The sequence below is a fragment of the Cajanus cajan genome, chromosome 10, assembly GCF_000230855.2.
Source record: "Cajanus cajan strain Asha chromosome 10, NIPB_CcT2T_4, whole genome shotgun sequence".
Taxonomy (NCBI): Eukaryota; Viridiplantae; Streptophyta; class Magnoliopsida; order Fabales; family Fabaceae; genus Cajanus; species Cajanus cajan.
Window position 1 is genome coordinate 48,325,135 of NC_138526.1, and position 23,065 is coordinate 48,348,199.

The 23,065-nt window shown below is 33.2% G+C and overlaps 3 protein-coding genes across 3 annotated transcripts; all 3 read right to left on the reverse strand.

Annotated features, from left to right (window-relative positions):
* Positions 1-1,866: 1,866 nt before the first annotated feature.
* Positions 1,867-6,707, reverse strand: LOC109805624 (ACT domain-containing protein ACR9). Its single transcript, XM_020367787.3, has 6 exons — positions 5,649-6,707; positions 5,340-5,552; positions 5,000-5,105; positions 3,626-3,977; positions 2,951-3,235; positions 1,867-2,116 (listed from the first exon to the last, which is right to left on the reverse strand). The coding sequence occupies exons 1-6, from the start codon at positions 5,809-5,811 to the stop codon at positions 1,970-1,972; spliced, it is 1,266 nt and encodes a 421-aa protein (XP_020223376.1). The 5' UTR covers positions 5,812-6,707; the 3' UTR covers positions 1,867-1,969.
* A 151-nt stretch (positions 6,708-6,858) lies between these two features.
* Positions 6,859-12,520, reverse strand: LOC109805625 (UDP-glucuronic acid decarboxylase 6). The gene is made up of 14 exons (XM_083065838.1): positions 12,365-12,520; positions 11,654-11,767; positions 10,939-11,025; positions 10,680-10,767; positions 10,231-10,322; positions 9,819-9,883; positions 9,653-9,741; positions 9,409-9,486; positions 9,192-9,285; positions 8,817-8,818; positions 7,869-7,933; positions 7,732-7,795; positions 7,580-7,620; positions 6,859-7,287 (listed from the first exon to the last, which is right to left on the reverse strand). Exons 2-14 carry the CDS (start codon positions 11,741-11,743, stop codon positions 7,102-7,104), a joined length of 1,041 nt encoding a protein of 346 aa, XP_082921964.1. The 5' UTR covers positions 11,744-11,767; positions 12,365-12,520; the 3' UTR covers positions 6,859-7,101.
* A 2,567-nt stretch (positions 12,521-15,087) lies between these two features.
* Positions 15,088-20,688, reverse strand: LOC109806295 (P-hydroxybenzoic acid efflux pump subunit). The gene is made up of 3 exons (XM_020368665.3): positions 20,057-20,688; positions 17,453-17,620; positions 15,088-17,174 (listed from the first exon to the last, which is right to left on the reverse strand). The coding sequence occupies exons 1-3, from the start codon at positions 20,582-20,584 to the stop codon at positions 15,513-15,515; spliced, it is 2,358 nt and encodes a 785-aa protein (XP_020224254.1). The 5' UTR covers positions 20,585-20,688; the 3' UTR covers positions 15,088-15,512.
* Positions 20,689-23,065: the final 2,377 nt, after the last annotated feature.

Genomic DNA, 23,065 nt, shown 5'->3' on the forward strand with positions numbered 1-23,065 from the left:
AGAACATCACAGTAGTGTACAAATACGCATGCTTAAAACTATTTTTTCAACATGTATGTGCATATACTTGTCCTTGACCTGATTTTTGGTTGGATGAAGCTTCATTGGATTTTATTGTGATGCGTTTTTGGAGTTTTGTTTTCACCATGATTAATCCATGTTTTATAAGATTACATTAATTCTTTGTCACAAAGCATTTTTCATACAACAATATTTTGATCGCGATTATTTGTTTAAAATAAAAATCAAATCTAAATCTTTAATTAAAGAATATACGTATGGAATCATTTGGGTTAATAATTTTTTATACATTTTATTTTATTTTATTCTCCTTCCTTTCAATATTAAATATAAGGAAAAACTAATTTAAGTTATTTATAATTAGTTAATATCACTTAATTTCACTAATCTCATCTAAAAAAATAAAATCTACTCCCTTTAGTCTCATATATAAATAAAGAAAATCACTTATTTACGTTAACTGAAAAAATTAGTTAATATTATTTAATTATATTAATTTTACTAAAAAGTAATTTTTTTAACTATCATTCATTGAAGCTTAATATCAAGAAGAAAAATATTAGAAATAAAATTTTCAATTAAACACAAGCACTTTAAAGATAATATTATCAAATAATATTAAATTAGTTGAAAGAGTAAATCCATGTGATTTGTGTTGCTTATACACAAAGTCGAGAGAGTATTTTTCTAAACTACTTTTCATTGAAACTTGGTATCCAAAAAACTCATTATAAATATAATTTTAATTAATTGAAGAGATATTTTGAAATAACATTATTAAATAGTTATTTGAGATCAATAAACATGCTTTTTTGTAAGAAAGCCAATTCAAAATCCCCAATCATGAATGCAGTATGTGAAAAGTTAAGAGATGAATGAAGATGAATAGATGATTATTCCATCCCATATAAATAGGGATGATGAAACACAAACTAGAGGGATTTATCACTTAGAGGGGTCATAGATTCTATAAAATCCATTCTAGAATTCTCTGAGAGGAAAAGAGAATTAGAATGAGAAAATTATTGTATTCTTTTTTGAGAAAAAGAGAAAATTATTTCAATTACACTTTGTGAGAATTGAGAGATAATCATTTGAGAGGGGTAAGATCATTAAAGTGATCATCTTGAAAAAATGAAACTAATTGTAATCTTACTTCTATAGTGAAGATCTTTTACTGTCACTCCTTATTCTTATTTTTCCTTCCTATTTTGTGTTCATAGACATGGGATTACATATGTTAATTCCCAACACTTTTGCCCCTTATATTAGTTACCGAAAGGAGTAATATTCTTTTTTCTTCTCAATTTTCTATCTCATTTGTAAATTTTGAAACATAGTGGAAGATGATCTTGTGTACACTTGACTTTGATTGAACAGGATTATTCAATAGGGATTTGTGTAGTGGAAGATGATCGGATTTAAGGAGGCTATATATTGATAATTTATGTTTCCCTATTCTCATAGTTCACGTGGGAGGGGATTGCTAAGTTGACTATCAGCAGGACTGCAGTTGTAACTTGTATTTGTGGATGAAAAAGAAAAATTTGCATGCTGTTAATTGCTCTTTTGGCCTATTGGCTGTTGTTTGGAATCATTGTCAGCTTAATAAATTGATCTAGTATAGTTTGGAGTAACATGTTGAGTTTCTTCATACTACTTCAATCATTTATGACTAGACTGACCCTAATAGTATTTCCCTGATTTTATTTTACAACGTTACAACTGGAACTTAGGCATCTTCTTATCTTAAAACCCGTAACTAGGTTTTATGATAATCGTAATTCGAAGAACACCAAGTCACCAAGAAGATCAAACACAGGCAAGTGGAATTACAAAGCGAACTACCAAAGATCAACATATCAATAATAATTATAAGACAATCAATGGTACATGACACACATTGCAACACCGAATGCTCCATAACAAATATTATCAAAAATACTACTTACCAACCCATTAAGGTTCTTCTAACCTTATTTACAATCTTATTTCTAGCAGTACCACCTGTTAATTGAAACTCACAGTTCTCATCCAACAGAAATCTGTACACTTCCCATTCACGCTCTGAAGTTGAATGCCTTCCTACTTCAGCCTATCACAAAAATGGAATAAAATGATTAGATTTTGAAATTTTTTATAAGCCTAATACTCCTTACACTACTTCAGCTCTGGAGTATTTTATAATCTAACAGAGAGAAAATATGATTAATGATAGCTCTCCATGTCATATGCATGCAAAGCAATTGAAATCTTGGACTCAAAATATCCTTGCAATAGAACTGCCATTCAATGTCCCCACATTCGTTATAACACGGGGAAGGAACTATGGGCTCATTTGTTTTAGAACAAAACTTGGATATAATACATATGTATTGTTGGTGTTTTTTCAATCATAATTAAATTTTTAATTTGATAATGCACTTTTTTTATAATACACATTAGTATTTAATGAAATTTTTATAATACATATTATTGAGATAAAATTCAAATTCTGATAAGAGAACATCATTAATAACACTTATGTTACTGCATATAAGTTTTATCTTTGGTTTTATGGTATGCTTAGTTAAGAAGAAAGAAAATACCAATGTATTTTCTTTCAATTTGGTTGGAGAGAAAGACAAAGGAAAAAGTATAGAAAAATTGACTTTTAAAAACAAAATTTCATTTTTTTTTGTTTCCTCTCCCTTTCCCTTTAATTCAAATTTCAATTTTTTATTTCTCTTCTTACTTGTTTTCCTTCCATTAGAAAGAATAAGAATTGATTTTCCAATGTCAAAACAAGGGCTATATGTACATAAAAGGAACTAAGCTTCACATACAAGACTATGCAGCTTGATATACCAATGCTTATTATGAATGCAGTTATATTTTTATAGCAACGAAGACATTATAGATTTGCTATCACATTCCTTGATTTTCTTACCGAGAAAACGCAAATTCCAAGTGTTTTGAGAGCAAATGTGACATCATAAAAAACTCGCGGTCTCCCCTTTCCAGATAGCTCAACTGGATTAGCAACCAACAGTTCAGTATCTGGTCCTCGGTTTGCAATGATTACTCTCAATGGATGAAGCATTTCCAGTTTCAAACGAGAGCAGAGTGCATTCTGCTTCTCCGGATCCAATATCTTTTTCCCATCTTTCTGCTGAATAAATATATCCAAATCACGATACCCCGTGGTATTGGGTGAAAATCGTCCATATGAAATCTAAGAAAAATTAGAGTGTCAGCAAACTGCTATAATTGCCAGCACAAAAAGAAATTTAACACAATTTCAATTTTCATTCAAAAAATTATCCATGACAAGATGAACGATTTGTGAAATATAAAGCTACATCAGAAGTTTGTACCATCTAACTACCTCAGTCCAAATGATGGCTCCTAAAAGCAACTAAAAAGACCCAATGCACACAAAACTGATAAAGTACCCATTGATTTTCGAAATCGGATGCATAATTTGACACATTTAACCCTATGAAAACTTGGCCGAAACATTATTTCCTTCAAGGACAAGGACCTGGAACTTGGAGGAAACTAGGAAAGTGAAAAGCTACCATTGATTGAGTGCAACAAATAATTTTGTTAAAGAAAATTATACCTTCATATTCATGTCCTTCAAAGTTCTCATAATATCATAAAGAAGACCCTTGTGATCAGCACATCGTATTTGAATTAGCGTGTGAGCTGGGCTTAAGGAATTGTCTAGTGTTACATTGGTTTTCTTCAACTTTGTCATGTCAGGGCTAAGAGCTTGAGAACGAACTTCATTATCTGATAACTCACATCGAAATAGCTCCTCAGCTAACGCAGGAGACAAAGAAGAGATGCCCTGATTGCATTCATACTCTGGACCTGCCAATTGAAGTTCACAGCTGATACAGGAGTCTCGTAGAACATCATTCAATCTTTCACATGTCTCATCTTGTCGGTTTTTTGTGTGTAAAAGTTCCCTAAAAGAAAAAATTGAAGCAAGTGCTGATTACTTATTAGCAACAATATTCACTTGAAATATAATTAGCAGTTGATAAGATGCATTAAGATGTTAGACAGAACAAAATATTGCTATTTACTTTGATTATATAAGAAGAACTGCACCCCTACAATATCATTTTTTAGAGTTTTGGGATTTAATATTTATCACTAAGATAATTTCCCATAAGCATAACAGTCCTGAAGAACAGCAGCACTGACATCAATAAAGAGAAATAAAATACTTATTTTCTTTCTATCCTCGCTCTCTTTCCCTGCCATTTTCAACCCTTGCCCCCTTGATTGGTAGTAAGATGCAAAACACAACATGAGGAAACAGAAGGATAAGACATTAATTTGAGAGGATTCAATCACCCATATCTTAAACGGTAGAAACTTACTGGTTTGGCCAAAAAACAAGCTCTATCAGCATTAGAACAGGTGGTTCATAGCCAATATATATATATATATATATATATATATATATATATACACAGAGGCAAGGCATTGTTAGGAATGAGTAGAAAGTCAAGGAAAAAGGCTTATGCCATGGAGATAAATGCATAGAACTATTACTAGGGAAGTTAACACAAAGGTTTATAACAAACTAATTCTAAATTGCCAGTGAGTTAATTTTTTTCTTTTAGTTTCCCACAAGTATTTTCTTTCGGAAACAATTCTCTTTTAGACACGGTCGTGCACAAAATATAAGCACTTTTCTGAAGAGAGATTTGATATGTGGTTCACCAGTATGTGTGGGATTAGCTTCGTCTATTAGACCTAATCCCAATTAATTGAATTAGAGACAACAAAATCTTGAAATATTCCTATTTATTTATACTAAAATATTTTAATAGATTCTCGTCGAAAATTAGGCATTAATAAAGTTGATAAATAATTTGTATCAAAAACAGTTATAAAAAAATATATATATTTGAGATTCCATCATGACATTTAGAAAAACATCACATTCTGCAGTTCACGAATCAAACTCACTACTCACTTGTTATCTGTTATGAAAAAGAGGTCCAAGACTCTGGCATCAGGAGTCGTGGTCACTTTCACCTTTTGAATCGCAAGTTCAAGCTCTGAGAGAACTTTTGTTACATCTACAACAGTATCAAAAAAGGGTAATCAGAACAAAAATAGCACATGAAACATGGTTTGAAATGAAGAGTATTGAGTAAACACCTAAATTAGTCATTGAATTTGGAAAACGTTATCATATTAGTTTGGGTAAGGACTTATTTGATAATTTCTTAGTTTCAGAGATCCATATGATTCCGTGTTACAAATTCAAGGACTAAAATAGGTATTTACATAAAGAGTGTTTCTTCCAATACCGTGTAACAATCCCTTTCGATCAAGGCAACAAAACTTCAATAGATAGAGAGGAGAAGACGTGGAAGGTTGTTGGATGGGATAAAAGGAGGCCAAACAAGGTGGGCAAATTCCCTGAAGCCGGTCTTTCAGATAAGAACAAGTCAGAGGAAGCAAGACGGAGTGCGGAATGACCCACAACACAATGTAGCACCACACGCCATCGGTTGAAACGTCTGAACAAGAGGGTCCATTAAGCGAATAAATTGAAGGTATTAAAAAAAAAAAAAAAAGAATGGAAGAGAATGATTCTGTGAGGAAGTGAGAGGTACCTCCTTTGGTAATGCTGAGACCGAAATCGAGAATGATTCTGCAGATGTCGCAGGCGAGGCCGGTCTTGTCGGGGCAATTGACAGTGATGATGAAAGGGTCGGAGGGCTTCGTGGGTTGCTGGATTTGAACGACGTCGTCATCGCCGGCGGACACTCCCATCATATGGGTGTACAGTACAGTTAGCAGGTCAAAGGATGGTTAAGGTTTGGGATGCCAACTTGAAGACAGAAATCTATGACACTGCTCTTGTTTCTTTGTACTTATTGTTGTTGTTGCAAGTTGTAACTGGCTCGTCAGGTGAATGGTCATTGCAGGGGTACACGTCAGCAATCGCGAAGGCACTGTTGTGGACGTGGCGGGATATCGCCGCTTAATTACTGGTTAGTTGTTATGGTTAGCTTTTTCTTTTTTGAGGCTATAATTTCATATATCTTGTTTCCGTATCTGCTACCAATTTGCTTTCACATTCATTAGCTTCATGCCACCTAAGTAAATTCTTCTGGACTTGGATTTGTCTAGTTTGCTTTTCCACTCTTTTAAGCAATTAATTAATGAAAAATCAGACAAAAACAGACTAATACACTATGTAGAAACAATTTATTTAACAAAAAGTTCCATGTTCAGGCTCCAACGTGTGCAAAAACATTAAATTAACAATAGTCACATTATCAAGAGGTTAATTTCTGACCTGATGTATTAGAGAATACTCATAACAGGATAAAAAAAATGACTGACATATATTTTATTTGGGTAAATCAATTAAAATACACATTTAAAATCTAAATCATCCGATATTTATCTTAATAGAATCGATTTTCCTACTGCATAAATGTGACAAAATTTGACTGGACAAAAATATAGTTCCATATGTCCCCCTCTTTAGCATCCTATTTGGTCCATGGTTTGAATAGAGATAAAAATTAAAAAGAAATAGTGGGCAATGTTTTCATGCTGTTCTCAAAAAGTGATTACGTAAACCACTCAACTAACTCTAGATTAGGATAAAGTTATGAACAGAATTTTATTACAAAAAAAAAATGGTTCTCCAATGCATGAATTATACAATTCAAAATGAATTTCTACTCAGATATTGCGAATCAGTTTCACATCATCCCCTGCATTGAAGTAAATGGAATGACTCCGGTCTACGCAATTGACATTACGCAAGCACATTTCACAAAGAAGCTTGAAAAAATAAAGAAGAAAAGATTACCAGAAAACAGGAAAAATTATCAAATTCAATCGTCTTTTAACCAGCAAAATTTGAAGTGACATGCTGTAGTCTTTTGCGAAACGAAAAACAAGATGTAATATTAAAAAGTGTGATAGCTGTAGACGCCAAAATTCAGGCACCCCAACTTCCCCAGTATAAGGATGAAAATTTTGAAAACCACCATACTCATCTCACTTATTATTTCTACTTTGACATGTCACCAAAGGTGCGAAAACAAGTTAACTCTTTTTGCTAACTCCAAGCCTCAAACGGAAATCCTCTTCCATAAGAGGAAGACCATCCCGCAACTTCACCTTCGGCTCCCAGCCCAACAATTCTTGTGCCTTGGTTATGTCTGGTTTTCTTTGTCGAGGATCATCAGGAGTGTTCTCCACATTCTTGATCTCCACAGTTGGATTAATAAGCTGCAAACCACCCACAAAGCATTAATTAGAAACTTCTTGCAAATATTTTCATTCTTGCACTGCACACAAATATAGATTAGATGTATTAATTTGGTACATAGAACATGCAGTCCTACTTCAGAAAAAAAGAAAAATAGCTCAATGAATTCATCGGATTGGTAACCAAGAATTCCAATTCACATTTTACGACTCACAGCTTAAACTTAAAATGAAAGCAAGCGTGTAAACCAACATAATAGGTTAAGTGAATGCTACTGATGAAGAACAAAAAAAAAAAGCAGTTAAAACTGACCTCTTTCACTGTCTCAGCAAGTTCTGTCATTGTAAATTCACCTGAAATGCAAAGATACTCAAATAAGTAACCGAGGGCAGAAAAAGTAACGATACTTTCCCAATTAAAGAAGTAATGATATTCAAATACGGGCTTTCCAGTCAAAATCTAACCTGGGTTTCCAAGGTTGATTGGCCCAGTGTTTGACCCTTCCATGAGACGGATAAGACCATCAACCTAAGACATCTCATAAATATCATAATCACATTCAGGTAGTATTTTTAAGATATAAAGATTGTGGGATATATACCAGGTCAGAGACATAGCAGAAACTCCGAGTTTGTGTTCCTGGAGATTGGACTGTCAAGGGTTCATGTAACGAGCATAAGGCTAAGGAGGGGAACCATCCCTCAAAAGCCGGCCCAAGAGGTTGGAGAACCTCCCGCCTTATAAGGACTCCTTGGTGAGGAGACCTCCCCGATGTGGGACTTGTTACATTACCACCCCCTTCGAAAGCCAGCGTCCTCGATGGCTGCACTCCACGGTACTTCACTCACCGGCACTTCACTCGGCCTTCTTGCCGGTCAGAACCCTCCGATGGTCAGAACCCTCCGTGGGTAGCCCTTCTCGATTTGGCTGGCTCTCAACGAAAGCACCATTGTAACGAGCATAAGGCTAAGGAGGGGAACCATCCCTCAAAAGCCGGCCCAAGAGGTTGGAGAACCTCCCGCCTTATAAGGCCTCCCTGGTAAGGAGACCTCCCCGATGTGGGACTTGTTACATTACCACCCCCTTCGAAAGCCAGCGTCCTCGATGGCTGCACTCCACGGTACTTCACTCACCGGCACTTCACTCGGCCCTTGCCGGTCAGAACCCTCCGATGGTCAGAACCCTCCGTGGGTAGCCCTTCTCGATTTGGCTGGCTCTCAACGAGAGCACCATTATAACGAGCATAAGGCTAAGGAGGGGAACCATCCCTCAAAAGCCGGCCCAAGAGGTTGGAGAACCTCCCGCCTTATAAGGACTCCTTGGTGAGGAGACCTCCCCGATGTGGGACTTGTTACATTACCACCCCCTTCGAAAGCCAGCGTCCTCGATGGCTGCACTCCACGGTACTTCACTCATCGGTACTTCACTCGGCCCTTGCCGGTCAGAACCCTCCGATGGTCAGAACCCTCCGTGGGTAGCCCTTCTCGATTTGGCTGGCTCTCAACGAGAGCACCATTGTAACGAGCATAAGGCTAAGGAGGGGAACCATCCCTCAAAAGCCGGCCCAAGAGGTTGGAGAACCTCCCGCCTTATAAGGACTCCTTGGTGAGGAGACCTCCCCGATGTGGGACTTGTTACAGTTCACCCCTATAATGAACCATTAAGAGAGAATTAAAGGGTGAATCAACATAGAAACAGAGCTAAGATAGAAATAGAAATCATAGCTAGTCACCAAAATCAAAGTATCAAAAGTTTAAAATAATTAAATCAATAATTGATCTAGCAAGTAGCAAGCAAGCATGCTAATTGAACAAACCATGCATCTGTTCTGGCAAACTAAAACCATCAGGATATTTCGAATAAGCCACACAGAAGTAACAACATCATAGCATATATTTAAACCAGAAATCAGTCAAGTAATTACCGAAGTGCTTGAGCAATGAAGTTGCTAACAACACGCCCATCATCAATATTCATGCGTGGTCCATATGTGTTAAAGATTCTTGCAATGCGTATTTCTATGTCAAAAATAAATAAATTACTCAAGGAGTTAAAAAACAAAGGAGAACCTCTACTAGATATGCCTTAAAGGCTTAAACAAAATGAGAATCAATTATAAGGAAAAGAAGACAAGAAAATACCAATCCCATGCTGCCTATGGTAATCAAACATCAAAGTCTCAGCAACGCGTTTACCCTCATCATAGCAACTGCGAACTCCTGATATTATCATATATGTAAGTTCCCAGGGTACAGTTTTATGCATGTGCATGGAGGATATACATATCTCCATTGAAATTGAATTACAGTTCACAGACATATTAGCCAAAATAGTTCCATTTAAGAAGTGTTTTGTGCAAGTTGAGAATGAGATAAAGGAACCTACCAATAGGGTTAACATTGCCCCAATAACTTTCAGGTTGGGGATGCACAAGAGGATCCCCATATACCTCTGAAGTTGATGTAAGCAAAATCCTGTCAATAATTTTGAACTAATTAGGACCAACTAATGGCAGCAGTTGAGATCAGCATTTAAAAAAAAAAATCCCAACCTTGCTCCAACTCGCTTTGCAAGCCCAAGCATGTTCAGTGTGCCAATCACATTTGTCTTTATTGTCTGTAAAGTAATAATTGTCTTACAAATTAGATAGTCTTTCAAGGTCTAATAAACAGAGAAAACTTTCAACCATTGATTTGTGACGTGATCTGGACATAACTATGGGAAAAACATAACAATAGGCACAGTAATCAAGCTAATTTAAGGGAAAGGAGAAAGAATGAGAAGGGGTTCAGTATACTCCTGCCCCCTCCTTTTTCTTTTCCAGAAAAAGGAAACCATATCAGTGAGTGTGCAATGAATAAGAATGCAAATTCTTCAACACTTGACATGAATAAGTGTGGATGTTAATTGTTAAGTACAAGGCAAATGATTAGAAAGACAAAAGTAGACTCTCAAAACTATACCTTCACTGGATTGTATTTGTAGAAAATGGGAGAGGCAGGGCATGCGAGATGGTAGATCTGATCAACCTCAATCAACAAAGGCTCCGTGACATCTACAAAGGGATCAAAGTGATAATGAGCATCAATATCATTGGTTTACAAAAAGATTTAAAGTAATGCTGAACATAGTATATTATGTACACAATACAGAATGATCATTATTGTTCCCTGAGAACAACATCAGATGGCTAATCTAATTGGGGTTATTTAAGAAACAGTTTACATAAAAACTGCTTTAATTCATGGTGTGACAACTGTGAAGCTTATGCTGATTGCATTCCTTAACTTAAAAGCTCAAATATATCAGCCTAATGAGAAAAAGATAAATCAATAAAAACCTTCAGTGCATCTTACATACAACATTTTATTGGCATTTATAGTTGACAGTAAACAAAGATGAGACACTATACCATGACGGATAAGTTCAAATCTTGGATGACCAATCCATTTTTTGAGGTTGTCCTTGGATCCAGTGAAGTAGTTGTCAGCAACAATGACCTGATTAAACGCAAAGATATTTTGGTAGAACCTTACCAAATCAAACTTTGTTTTATATGCTGTACTTATTTATCACATATAGGATGATAACAAGTAATGTCATCTTTATAATATCGGTTAAATCATTAATTAATATCAGAAGTATTATGAACGAAAAGATAACCTGCTGACCTCATTTTTTTCATTTTCCATCAATCTGTCGACTAAGTGAGATCCAATGAATCCAGCTCCTCCAGTAACCAAGATTCTCATGTTGGACTATTATCAAGAATGAAAGAAATACTGGTAAACAAGGCTCAAAACAAGAAAAGAGGTTTACGCAAAATAGGTGATTCTGACAAAAGCCATATATTCACAAACACCTAACAAATTCTGAGTAATGGATGTAAGATGAACAGATGTTCTATTACACAAAATTCAGAACCAAAGCTAGTACTACAAAAGAGGATAGAGAAACACAAAAAACCTTTTACAGTTCAACAGATCAGTATATTAAATATATAACTAAATTCAAAACAACAAATTTCAACCTTTTGTTGAACATCACCTCTTTTTAGAAGATTCACAGAATAAAACATTGGGTTTGTTGTCAAACATTTTGATAAGTGCTTGTGGTCAAGCTATAAAATATTAAAGTACACAAATCACTCCACATTTCTCAGCATTTTCAATCTTTTTAAGTTTCTTATAATGTTTGTGTAAAATAAAGACAAAATGGTCCATCCACAAAATATTAATTTTCTAACTCCATCAATACGACATGATCATCAATGTACTTGTACTAAAAAAGTGAATTTAAATAACTTAATTAACATGAAATTGGAACAAAGCAAGCAATGAATGTTATGGATATGGTAATCAAAATAAAAATGATGCAATGCCTCACCTGAAAAAATTTGGAAAAGCGCAGGGGAGATGGCAAAGGAGGTTGCTTTGTTGTTTCTTGGTGATGTCCATTAGAAGAATTTGTTGCCATTCTCTGGACCTCCGAAATTAAATCCTACACAAATTTTGGGGGGGCTCAATGTCGTGCACAGATCAGATAAACTAAGTAGGACATCAAAATTCCAAACCAAATCATGTGACTTCACATCTATTTAATGAAAGGGTCAATTGGAGCCACAGAGAGGGCAACGAGAGACAGATATCAATAAAAGCAATGAGAGTTAGAAAGGGATAGAGCAAATAAAGAACCTGATCTCAAGCTTCACAAAAACACCAACCCAAAACCCTAACCACTCTTGTGTTACCACTCCATGATCATAACCAATTTATATAGATAAGTAACAACCAAAATTTGAAAACTCTTCCACCAAACTTAAATTCAAAATGGAAGGTAAATAAAAATAAAAACAAAAACTTTACATGTTTATATAATAGATAAAATTAACCCCCCAAAAACATAATTCAATTTGGAAACCTTAAAAGTCACGGAAAGTTGAGGGACATAATGAAAGCTCCCAGGCAACGACAACAGTAATGGAAATCACACCAAACTATTATTCTGAAGTAAACATGCAGAAAAGAAAAACCAAGGGCGACCCAACCAAACCAAACCAAACCCCACATTGAATTTTGTGTCTATGACTTTAATTACCTAACCGAACAAATGGATCGTATGATACGAATAATATGAAGTCGAATTGAATTCAATTTAGAAGCATGAGGTAAGGTAGAGTGAGAAAGGAAATTGAATAGGGTGGAAGTGCATGAGAATGGAGTATTGTGTCAGCCCCAGTTACATTACATATTCTGCACTGCCACGTCAACTCCACCCTACCTTTTCTAATTTAACTTTAATTATTATTTTTCTATAATTTTATTTTTTTCTCACTATAACTAAAAATATTTTATTTTAGTCTTTATACAGAGAAGAAGTAATTTGTGTATCTATTAAAAAAAAAAATAAAAAAAAAAAATACATAGTTACATTTTTTTAACTAATATTCTTTATGGTTGTTTGAGAATATAATTGTGTTGTATAAAAGTAAAAATCAAATGTGTAATTATGAAAAAATATATATGAAGTCTAATTATTTCAAGAAAAGTGGAAATGAAAGATAATTACATGAACATATTTTCTTTATAATAGTTATATTTATATTTTTTATTTTTATAGTTTCTTAAGCTTTATTTTTCAATTTCTATAACAATAAACCATAAAAAAAAATGATAAATGCATAAATTTTGTTTTTTTGGTAAAGTATAAATTTTGTTTAGTAGAACAAAGAAATAGTTTTTAATATTTTTACGCAAAAAAACATTACAAAATACAAAATCGCATGATAAAAAAACCAAAATACTTCTGTAAATTATAATTTTCCTTTATTTGTTTTTATATTTTAAAAAGGATGTGTGTTTTTTTATTGTTAATATTATAAAAAAAAAACTCTATGTTTGTAACCAATGTTCTCTTTTATTTAATATTTTTCATCTTATTCAAAAAAAAAAAAAAGAGTATGTTACTGGAACACCACCTTCATCTTATTCGTTACTTCATGAGCTTTTACTCAAGTCAACTTCAGAAGCTCATTTTTTTTTTCTTCCCGTTGCGGCTTATGCTTCTTTAGCCACAAATTTTTAACAATTTTTTTCCCATTTTTTTAATCAGTTGAATTGTTTCGAACTGTTACGTATTGTAATTTAGGCATATTATATTATAATGTGTAATTAACTAAAATTGGTCAAATGATAAAAGTTTAAAATATTATATATACAAGGACGAAAGATTTATTTATTTTAATTTTATTTAAATTTATTTAACTCAATAAATTATATACAAATTTTAACGATATAACGGTTAAATAATTTTTTTAATACATAAATTAAATTTATAAAATTATAAGAAAATTTAAAAATTATTTAATATCCTATTTCGTTAATTCAAATTGATAAATAATAATAAAAATATTTTATATATTAATTTAATTAATAAAATAAAATATTAATTAATTTTTAAATTTTTAAAAATTTGTAAATTTGATATATACATTATTAACTTTTAATTTAGTGATTAGTATTGTAAAGGATAAGTTATTAAGTAGAATAAATATAAATAAATTTATTTTTAAAATATGATTTATTTATATATAATTTTTTTATAAATTTTAATTATATAATAAATATTTAAATTTCGCATTGCAATAATTAAAATACTGATAAATACTATGGCGTATATTTTTACCTCTCATCAATTATGAGTCATAAGTTGATTTCTAATTAAAGAAATAGATAAAACAACCAAAAGGAGACAAAACGCATCTGGTTGAACAACAACAATCCTTAGATAACATAAAATAAAAACGTGGGTACAGTTTCTAAATTGCACAAAGACACCGCAATGCTTCTGAATGAAGATATATCATTGCACCAAATGGAATTAGGAAAGAAAATAAAAAAATATTTTCTTTTATCTTTAAATTGAAAAGTAAAAGAAAAGATACAACATAATCACGAATTTAACCTATTAACTTTATAATAAAAAGAAATTAATGATGCATCTTATCCTTGAATTCATAACTTGCTGTTGCATTAATTTATGAAACTACGAAAATTTTAAATCAATTTCTAAATTACTTTAAGAACTTAATTAACTCTCTAAAATTAACTGCTTTTTCGGTTTGTCCTTAAATAATAATATCATTATTATTACTTAAATCTTTGTTGAACTAAGAAGTTATACATGATTTGTTTGGTTCGTCACTGGAGTATCTTGTTTAAACGTGGATTAACCTCTACTGCTGAACCACACGTTTGGGATTAGTTAGACATAAGTGATTAAAGTATTAAATTCAAAGTTGAATAATTTGATAATATTTGAATTCAATTTTTGACAAAAATAATTTTTAATTAGATTTTATTTACCTTTTAGTTGAATCAGATTAGTTTAAAGTAAAATATTAGGACATTAATGCAAGATAATAATAAAAAAAAATCTTTAGTTAACCACAAAAAATATTAGCTAAATTGACTTTTTTTTCTCCTAATTTTATTAAAATCTTACAAAGGAAAAATAATAATAATAAAATACTAGATCAAAAAAGATCTTTGAATTTTAAGCTTTTAAATTATGGATCCTAGCTAAATTTATTTGGCCTATCAAAAGTAAATTAAATTGATTTTATTCTTTTTAGGTCATTGTAATCTAGTTTATACGATTTTTTTATCATTGTAGTGGGGTCCATGAATATGTAGCCTCCTATCTTCCTATTTCATGTGAGTAAACGACATTTTTTTTTCTCTTTTCCATTTTAGTTTGAGTAAAAAGAGTATCAATGTTATAGTACATATGCAAATTAGTCATGATCATATAGTGTTAAACCATGCAATAATTTTTTTTCTTCATAATTTGAAGTGCACATTGTTTTTTTTCTTCTTTATAAATTAGATGATGCCCTTTTATGAAAATGACTTGATCATGATCACATTAGTTCTTTTATGATCATTGGCAAACTCAAGTTACATGATTTACAAAGGTTAAAATAGTTTGAGATGTTAAAAATTATAGTAGATGTGTACATCTAAATATATTCAACATTCAAATTCATTTGTTAAAAGTGTGATATCTCACACCAAATTTAAAGTAATGATATTTGAATAGTATTTCACTCTAAACACTCTACTAGCTAACATCTATAATTTATCTATATTTCTCTATTTCTTAACCCCTCATACCTATACTTCTCTCCCTTCTTTCTCTAAGTGGTGTCACATAGTATTTGTGTCCACCCATCATTTTTTCCAAATTAATTAACTTCACTAAAGGGATTTTCCCATTGAACAAGTTCCTTGATTGCTTCTTCAATTTTTATCGTCTCTCGTATACATGCATACAAGCAGAACCCTAAGACACTCAAACTTAGAGCAACTTGACTCTTCAATTCCTTGTCACCTTCATCATCATATAAGTTATCAACAACAATTTTAGATTGTTGTAGAAAAGTGTCAATAGTTTCTTCTATTCCTTCTTCTCCTATACTCGAAACCATGCAGATATCACACTCACTTGACTTTCCTGTTTCAAGATCATAAGAGTTATTCATCTTCTCAACCTCTTTTCCAATACTCCTAGGTGATTTTATTCTTGAAATCTCCTCAAGACATTTGATTGAAGACCAAATCAACTTCTTAACATGTCCAAGTTCAACCTCTAGCGTGTGCACACCCTCTGTCCCACAAACCCTAATTCTTTGGAATTCTTGTTGAAGAAACTTCAATGCATGTTCTCCAAACCACAAGAGATCCACCACTCTTGACAATGACTCCAAAAGCTTATTATAACAAGCACTATTAAATGGTAGAAACCAAAAATTGGGTTCTGCTTCAGCTTCCACAACAAATTTCCTAAGCTCGTTAACTTGCATTTTCAATTTCCTTTGGTTATCTTCCAAATCGGTTTTGCCAGCAAGTAGACTCAAACTCCCTATGGACCCACCAAGTGTGGCCAAGCATTGAGAGAGTACCATTTTGGCGCACGTGGAAGCTCTTTTGGGCCCAAAAATAAGATCCACGAAAATAGAACATGAAAGCCCAATAAAGGTTTCGATGATTCTGGCTATAGCAAACTCACTCGGTGGCCCAAAGTTTTTCCTACCAAGAATTAGAATGGCCCCAATAACTGCAGAAATGCCACCAGCAGGCCCATACATTCGGCTTCGCTGAAGGAAGCTTGTGAAAATGAACCAAGGAAGGAGAGACAAGAATCTAATGGGCAAGAATCTCTCAAATACGAAGCAGCCCAATACTCCATACACAGCACCCAACACGGTCCCATGGGCTTTAACATTCGCTGCTCTAAACGTGGCTTCCCTCCCCGAAACATAGCTCACGGCCACTGAAAGCCCAGCCCAGAACCCATTTTCCTTGCTATATACTAAGCCCACGAACACTGAAAGGCCCAAAGAGAGAGAGAACTTAATTGCTGGCATAACATTTGTACTTCTTAATGTTGCTACCCAATTGGCCCATTTTTCTTTGCCTTTGGGAGAATTGGAAGTTCCATGAACTTTGTCTTGAGCACAAGTTGGAGGTTCGGTCAATGATTTCTCGTGGAGGAGTTTGGCGCAAAATAAGAAGAAGAAAATGGGTAACTCTTGGTGAGTTGTTGGAATGGCATGAAGGGATTGGAGAAGTTGAGTTATGTTTTCTGCGTTGGATTCGGGAACGGTTAGTGAACCACCTCTTAAGGTTTGTTTGGCTTGTTTTATGGTTAGGCTAACGTGCTTCTCAAGGTTATTAAGACCTTTTTTGAGGTCTTCGTCGAGAGTGTTGAATGGGAATGAATTGGTGCAAGTCAAAGCCAACTCCATCCCTATTAGATTGGTATCTACCTCTTCAAGTCTTTCTATTAGGCTCAAGCAGTGTGATCTGAAAATTTTTATTGGAAGTCTCTCCCATTGCATGCCCTCCTGAACAAAAAAAGGAAAAAAAAACATAATTAAAAAACAAGCTTGTGGCTTATTTGCATGTAACAATGAAAAAGAAAGATTAATGATATATATAAAAACAATTTGTACAACATCATCTTCTGTGTCTATATATATCTATTACATCATTTATTTATTTATTTTCAAAATTTTGTCTCTATTCTTTCTTTTCTCTGTCCGAGTTATATAAATTGATGTACAAATATTATTTCTCTAAAAATAATATACATTGCTTTCATGAAATGAGTTTTAGGGCTTACTTGGTAGTGCATGATGATTGAAACGAGCTTGGTTCGCTTAGTTACCAATGACTTGGCATGGGAGATTAATCCGACAGCAATGGTCTTGTCCTCCTCGCATATCACTTTTACAAGAAGCTTCAATCTCTTCAAGGTATTCATTGTTAATAGCTTGTAGCTTTGATTCATCTGTACTAATTGCGTAAAAAAAATTTGGTTATAGAAATATGTTTTAGAAAATAATACCTTCGTTTCTACACACCCACACACACACACACACATATATATATATATATATATATATATATATATATATATATATATATATATATATATAAAAGATTCAATTATCTAATTTATCAAAATTAAAAAAATAATTAATTTAATTAATAACAATAAATTTGTCCTATATATATATTTTAAAATTATTATTCTACTACTTTTCTTTCTTAATTAATATTTATATCTTCTAACCAATTAAAATGTATGTTATGTACTTTATCTTCTTAATTAATATTTTTTATTCTTCTAACCAATTAAAGTTGATATTCTTTAAAGAGTTCTTAACTAATGCATTTTATCAAATTAAAAGAACACATCTCAATTTGGAATATTTTAGTCTAAAATAATTAAATATATGAGATACAATCTTATATAAAAATAAATAAATAATTATTCTAAATAATTCTTATAAATAAATACGGAATAGTATATATATATATGAGGAGGGTTTAAACGACACCGGTGTAACTTTAACTAAGTGTTACACCGCTCAATAACTTTATATTAAATGTGAATTTTTTAAATCCAACTGTTAGATTGAAAGTTCATATCTCTTAGATCATATATATCAAATTTTATATTAATCTAAGATGATTTAATACTTCATTCTCATAAAACAAAATTGACGTAATATATACATTTTAAAATATACTAAAATATGAACACTTTGATTACCTTCAAGTTGTTGTTCAATTTTAACAAAATTTGACATATATGATCTAAGAGATATGAACTTTCCATCTAACGGTTGGATTTTTAAAATTCACATTTAATATAAAGTTATTGAGCGGTGTAACACTTAATAAAAGTTACACCGGTGTCGTTTGAACCTTCATCTATATATATATATATCAATTTACTTATTCTGTTAATCACTTTTTATTTCTACCTTTTTCTTTCTTTCTTATTTATCTCTTTTTTCTACCTCGACTAATTTACCAAAAATAGAATATACATTTATCATCCCTCTAAATTAATTGTCACTCGTGCACTCTTGTTACTTAGTTGACAGCGGGATCGCATTTTAGCCACAACCTTTATTACGTTGTGCTTGTGATATTCTTTTGGTAACATTTTTAGTGCGCATTCTCTAGGTATATATCTACCTATCAATACCATTGTTTTAGAATAAGTGTTGTTTCAAGGGTAACAATATCTATAAACCTTTTGCTTTCACAATTTTAATTTTCACTTTTTTAAAATAAAAAAAAAACCACAACTTGCATTCTATCTACCTTTACAGATTTACTTTCTCAATTTGGTAGACCTTAAGTATTTAAATTATATATATTGTAAAAGCTATAAAAATAATTTTCCAAAATAAGCTGATACTAAAATGTTTTACATGCCAAAACAATTTAAAATTTTTGCGAAAAAATATATGTACAATTCCGTTAAGAATTTTACAACTAGATGGATGACTTTCAAGCAATACTTCTTTTAAATCTCAAGTTAATCAAATCAAAACAAACAAATAAATAAAAGGGGGGGGGGGGGGGGGGGGGAGGATAACGTTAATCTTCAAAAAAGTAAGCTTGTAAATAAAATAGTTTTCTGTGTCATACTAGTTACAGTAAACGGTAAGCCTCCTATACCTAGCATGGTGTTTAAGGAATTCAAAAATCAAAATAATTCATTAACAATAACTCTAATATTCTTATTAGGCTATGTTTTCCTTTTTTTTTTTTGAGTTTAATAAAAATTTGTTTTCACACCCAATAAAAAAAAATTGTTAACATTATTTTTAAGATAATTGTTATAAAAATCAGTAAATTTATCATTCATAACGGTATATAATTAGATAAAAATGCAATTTTTTTGCATTATTGGTATGTGTATATATATATATATATATATATATTTTTTTTTTTTTCTCCTTAATATGTTATATTCTTTCTTTTCCTTTCTATATGGAGTGTATACATGCACTCGGAAAAGGTGGCCGCAAAGACTGTTATATCTCAGTCAACAAAAAGTCAGTATTGTAATGGCACAGCCGAAATCATCTTGAAGAGACAAATATATATATCAGCAATTAGTGCAATATTTTGCTCGGAAAACAAATGCATGTTGATGTTGACGTGGTTTTTAGAGTTCAAACAAATTAAGCTTTAGCAACACATAAAATGTCCGTTTGAAAAAGTCGTGAACCACGTTAAAACATCACAGTAGCTGCAGCCTTAAACCTGGTTCTCATATTATGATTTTTGAGTCTAACTCAACTTTGTAAGATGAAGATTACTCTTAACTATAACTTAGCTATAGAGTTGAGTGTTTTTGTCACGCCTAACACAATTAGGTTTGGTGAAAGAAAATGACATGAACGAAAGATTAATGGATTACCTGGTAGCATGCAAGACGCGGGTATGGAAGCATCAAGGCCAGAACGCAAGCAAGAACACCTAAGGCAGTGCTAGCCGCTAATCGTAAAGGGTGCATGATAGGATCAGTGTGAACGCCATTATCATACGCCACAACGTACACGAGCACTATCTGACCCAACGATATGCGTTTAGCTATCAAGTGCGTGCAGCGAGGCGAAGGCAGAACCACCACGAACGCGGCGAGCGCCACCGCCACGGCGGTGGTCAACTTGTTGAAGCGGCTGGGTGGGAGGAGGCAGAAGGCGAAGAGGGCGGGGCCAATGCCCTGAAGGGTGGCGTAGAGCGCGAGCCAGCACGCTCGCAAGGCGTGTCCGAAGGTGGCGTCGTTGATGATGATGATAATGGCTGTGACGTAGGAGAATGCAGGGAAGGCTATGAGGTTGCAGAGCGAGGAGGGAGCGTAGAGGGTGACGCACCCCACTATGGTGCACGCTAGGGCTGTTCTCAACGCAGATGAGAGACACTCTCGCCACAAGGGTCGTCCCATTTTGATTCCTTAGGAGCCATGCTTTGCTTTGCTTTCGTTTTATAATGACAAGAATGGAGGAATATTCAAATGCAGTACCATTGTATGTTTCCCTCTACAAAAATAATTGCTCACAAAAGCTTCTTTTAAATGCGGCTTTACATATACTTTTGTCCCCATCTTAACAGTTACTTTTTTTCTCCTCCTCATGTATCATTGTTTGTAAGAGGTTGGATAAAATTAAACATATATAGAAAGAGAGTTAAAAAAAATATGATTCCGACAATTGAACAGTTGTGCATGGATGGACCATGTTGTAGTCGTTTGATAAGTGTCTAATTAGTTTGATTTAATACTCACTTAAGACACTTATCTAGCACATTTTGTGTACATATTAATATTATTTTGATATATATATGCTTAGAATCAAAGAGGTGCTTTTTGATTAATGTTAGTACAGGGAATAGGAAGCCTTTGATCCAACTTGGTGCTTATTTTGTAGGTTTTGAAACCTGGAGAAGAATAGCTCAGCCATTCTAAAGCGCTCAGCGGATTCAGGTCAGAGAACTTCCCAAACTGAAGGCGCTCAGCCACTTCAAAGCGCTCAGCGGATTTCATCCAGGAGAAGGAGTGCTCTCTGCCTCCAATCCGCTCAGTCATTCCCATCCGCTCAGCGGATTTCATCCAGGAACAAGGGGTGCTCTCTGCCTCTAAAGCGCTCAACGGATCTCAGGCGCTCAGCCCTTGAGGTTTCTTCATGGTGAAGAACTCCCAATCCGCTCAGCCGTTTCAAGGCGCTGAGCGGATTCGTCTCTCTCTTGTTCACTCTGTTTTAATATATAAGAAAAAAAACAGAGAGATAAGGTGTCTAGCTGTACGAAAAAAAGAAAACAGAGAGAGGATAGAAACAGAGTACTCTGGAGCTCGTGGGGACGCGAATCTTCAAAGGATCTTCTTCTTCTTCTACCTCTCAACTTGTAATTTGGTGATTTTCTTGTAAAATGGAGAGTTAATCTCTAGGGTTGGGATAGATGTAATCATCAAACTCCTATGTATTTCTCTTTGATTCAAATATATATATCATCCATTACTTTATGCTAGTGATTTTGTTCCTGTTTTTAATGCTTTGATAAACTGATCATTTATCTCTAATTTTGGGTTTGGGATTTGGTTGGAAAACATTTTCTGAACCCAGACTTGGAACGAATCACCTATTAGTTTTGAGAGCCAGGAATGGTCTTGAACTTAATAGTTGTATCAAGTTCTGATTCTTAATGCAAGATATTAAACTGAATGAAGTGAGGGATCATTCGTCTAGTTAAATATCTTAGAAGTTCTTATGCCAAGGGATTGGGTTTGAATGAATTTAGTGAACTCAATGGTAATGGGTAATGGAATTTTTAGAAAGAATCAATAGGAATGCATAGGAGGGAGATTGATGAAATCAAATCCCAACTGTTTCTTATATCTGTTTTTCTTTAAATCAAATTACTCTATGATTTCTTGAACTTGGAAAATCATCTATATCAAATTTGAATATGTGTAATTATTCCAGTTTTCAATTCATAAGCATCAATTAATATAATAGAAATCTAAGTTTATCTCACAAGTCCCTGAGGTTCGACAACCTTTTATTCATACTACATAGACTTGGGTGCGCTTGCCTATAAAAAAATCCTAACATCGTTCTCGTTTTCCAAATGGAGAAATGTTTCACTTTAATTAATTTAAATAATGCGCATGTCCGAATTAATTAGTTATAGGGAAAAAAAAGCAATTTTTTTTCATTTTTAAACATTAATGTTTTTCCGTAGTTTTAACTAATTAAGGAATGCTTTCATGCAGAAAACAGGACAAAAGCTTAATTAATTACGAAGGCCCAACAATGAATAAACTAGCTACAATTTTTTTGTTTTTTTTAACTGTATTAGTATAAGCCTAAACGGCTGAAGAAATAGAAAGGGAAAGAACCCTAAATAGAGTAATGTTTGGTCGGTAGTATTAAATAAATTTAATAGGTAGTACAAAAGAGACGGTAAAATAATTAATGTGAATTAAACCACGGTACTATAGAAAATATTGAAGTTGTTGTAATGAAAGGGAATGAATGATTTTCTTGGAAAACTATTGCCTTCTCTATGACGATTTCAGTTTACGTCTCAATTAATCACATGGTCCTTTAATTGACATGCAGAAGGAAGAAATAAGGTTGTCAAGGACATCCTGAATAAGCTTTGGGTTCGGTCGGTATCGGGTTTAAGAAATCCAAAATTAACCTCATTTCTAACCATAATATTTTTGATTAAGTCGGTTTCAGATTGATCAATTGATCGAATTTGGTCAGATGGATTTCTTTGTATAATATTGCTTAAAGTGCCGTCTTTCAACACAACGGCCACACTAGAGTTACATATAAAATAAGCACTGATGCAGTATTAGTCTGCCTGTGTATATTTCTCTTGGAAGTAAATATAAGGACGGATACTTTGCTAACACCACCCG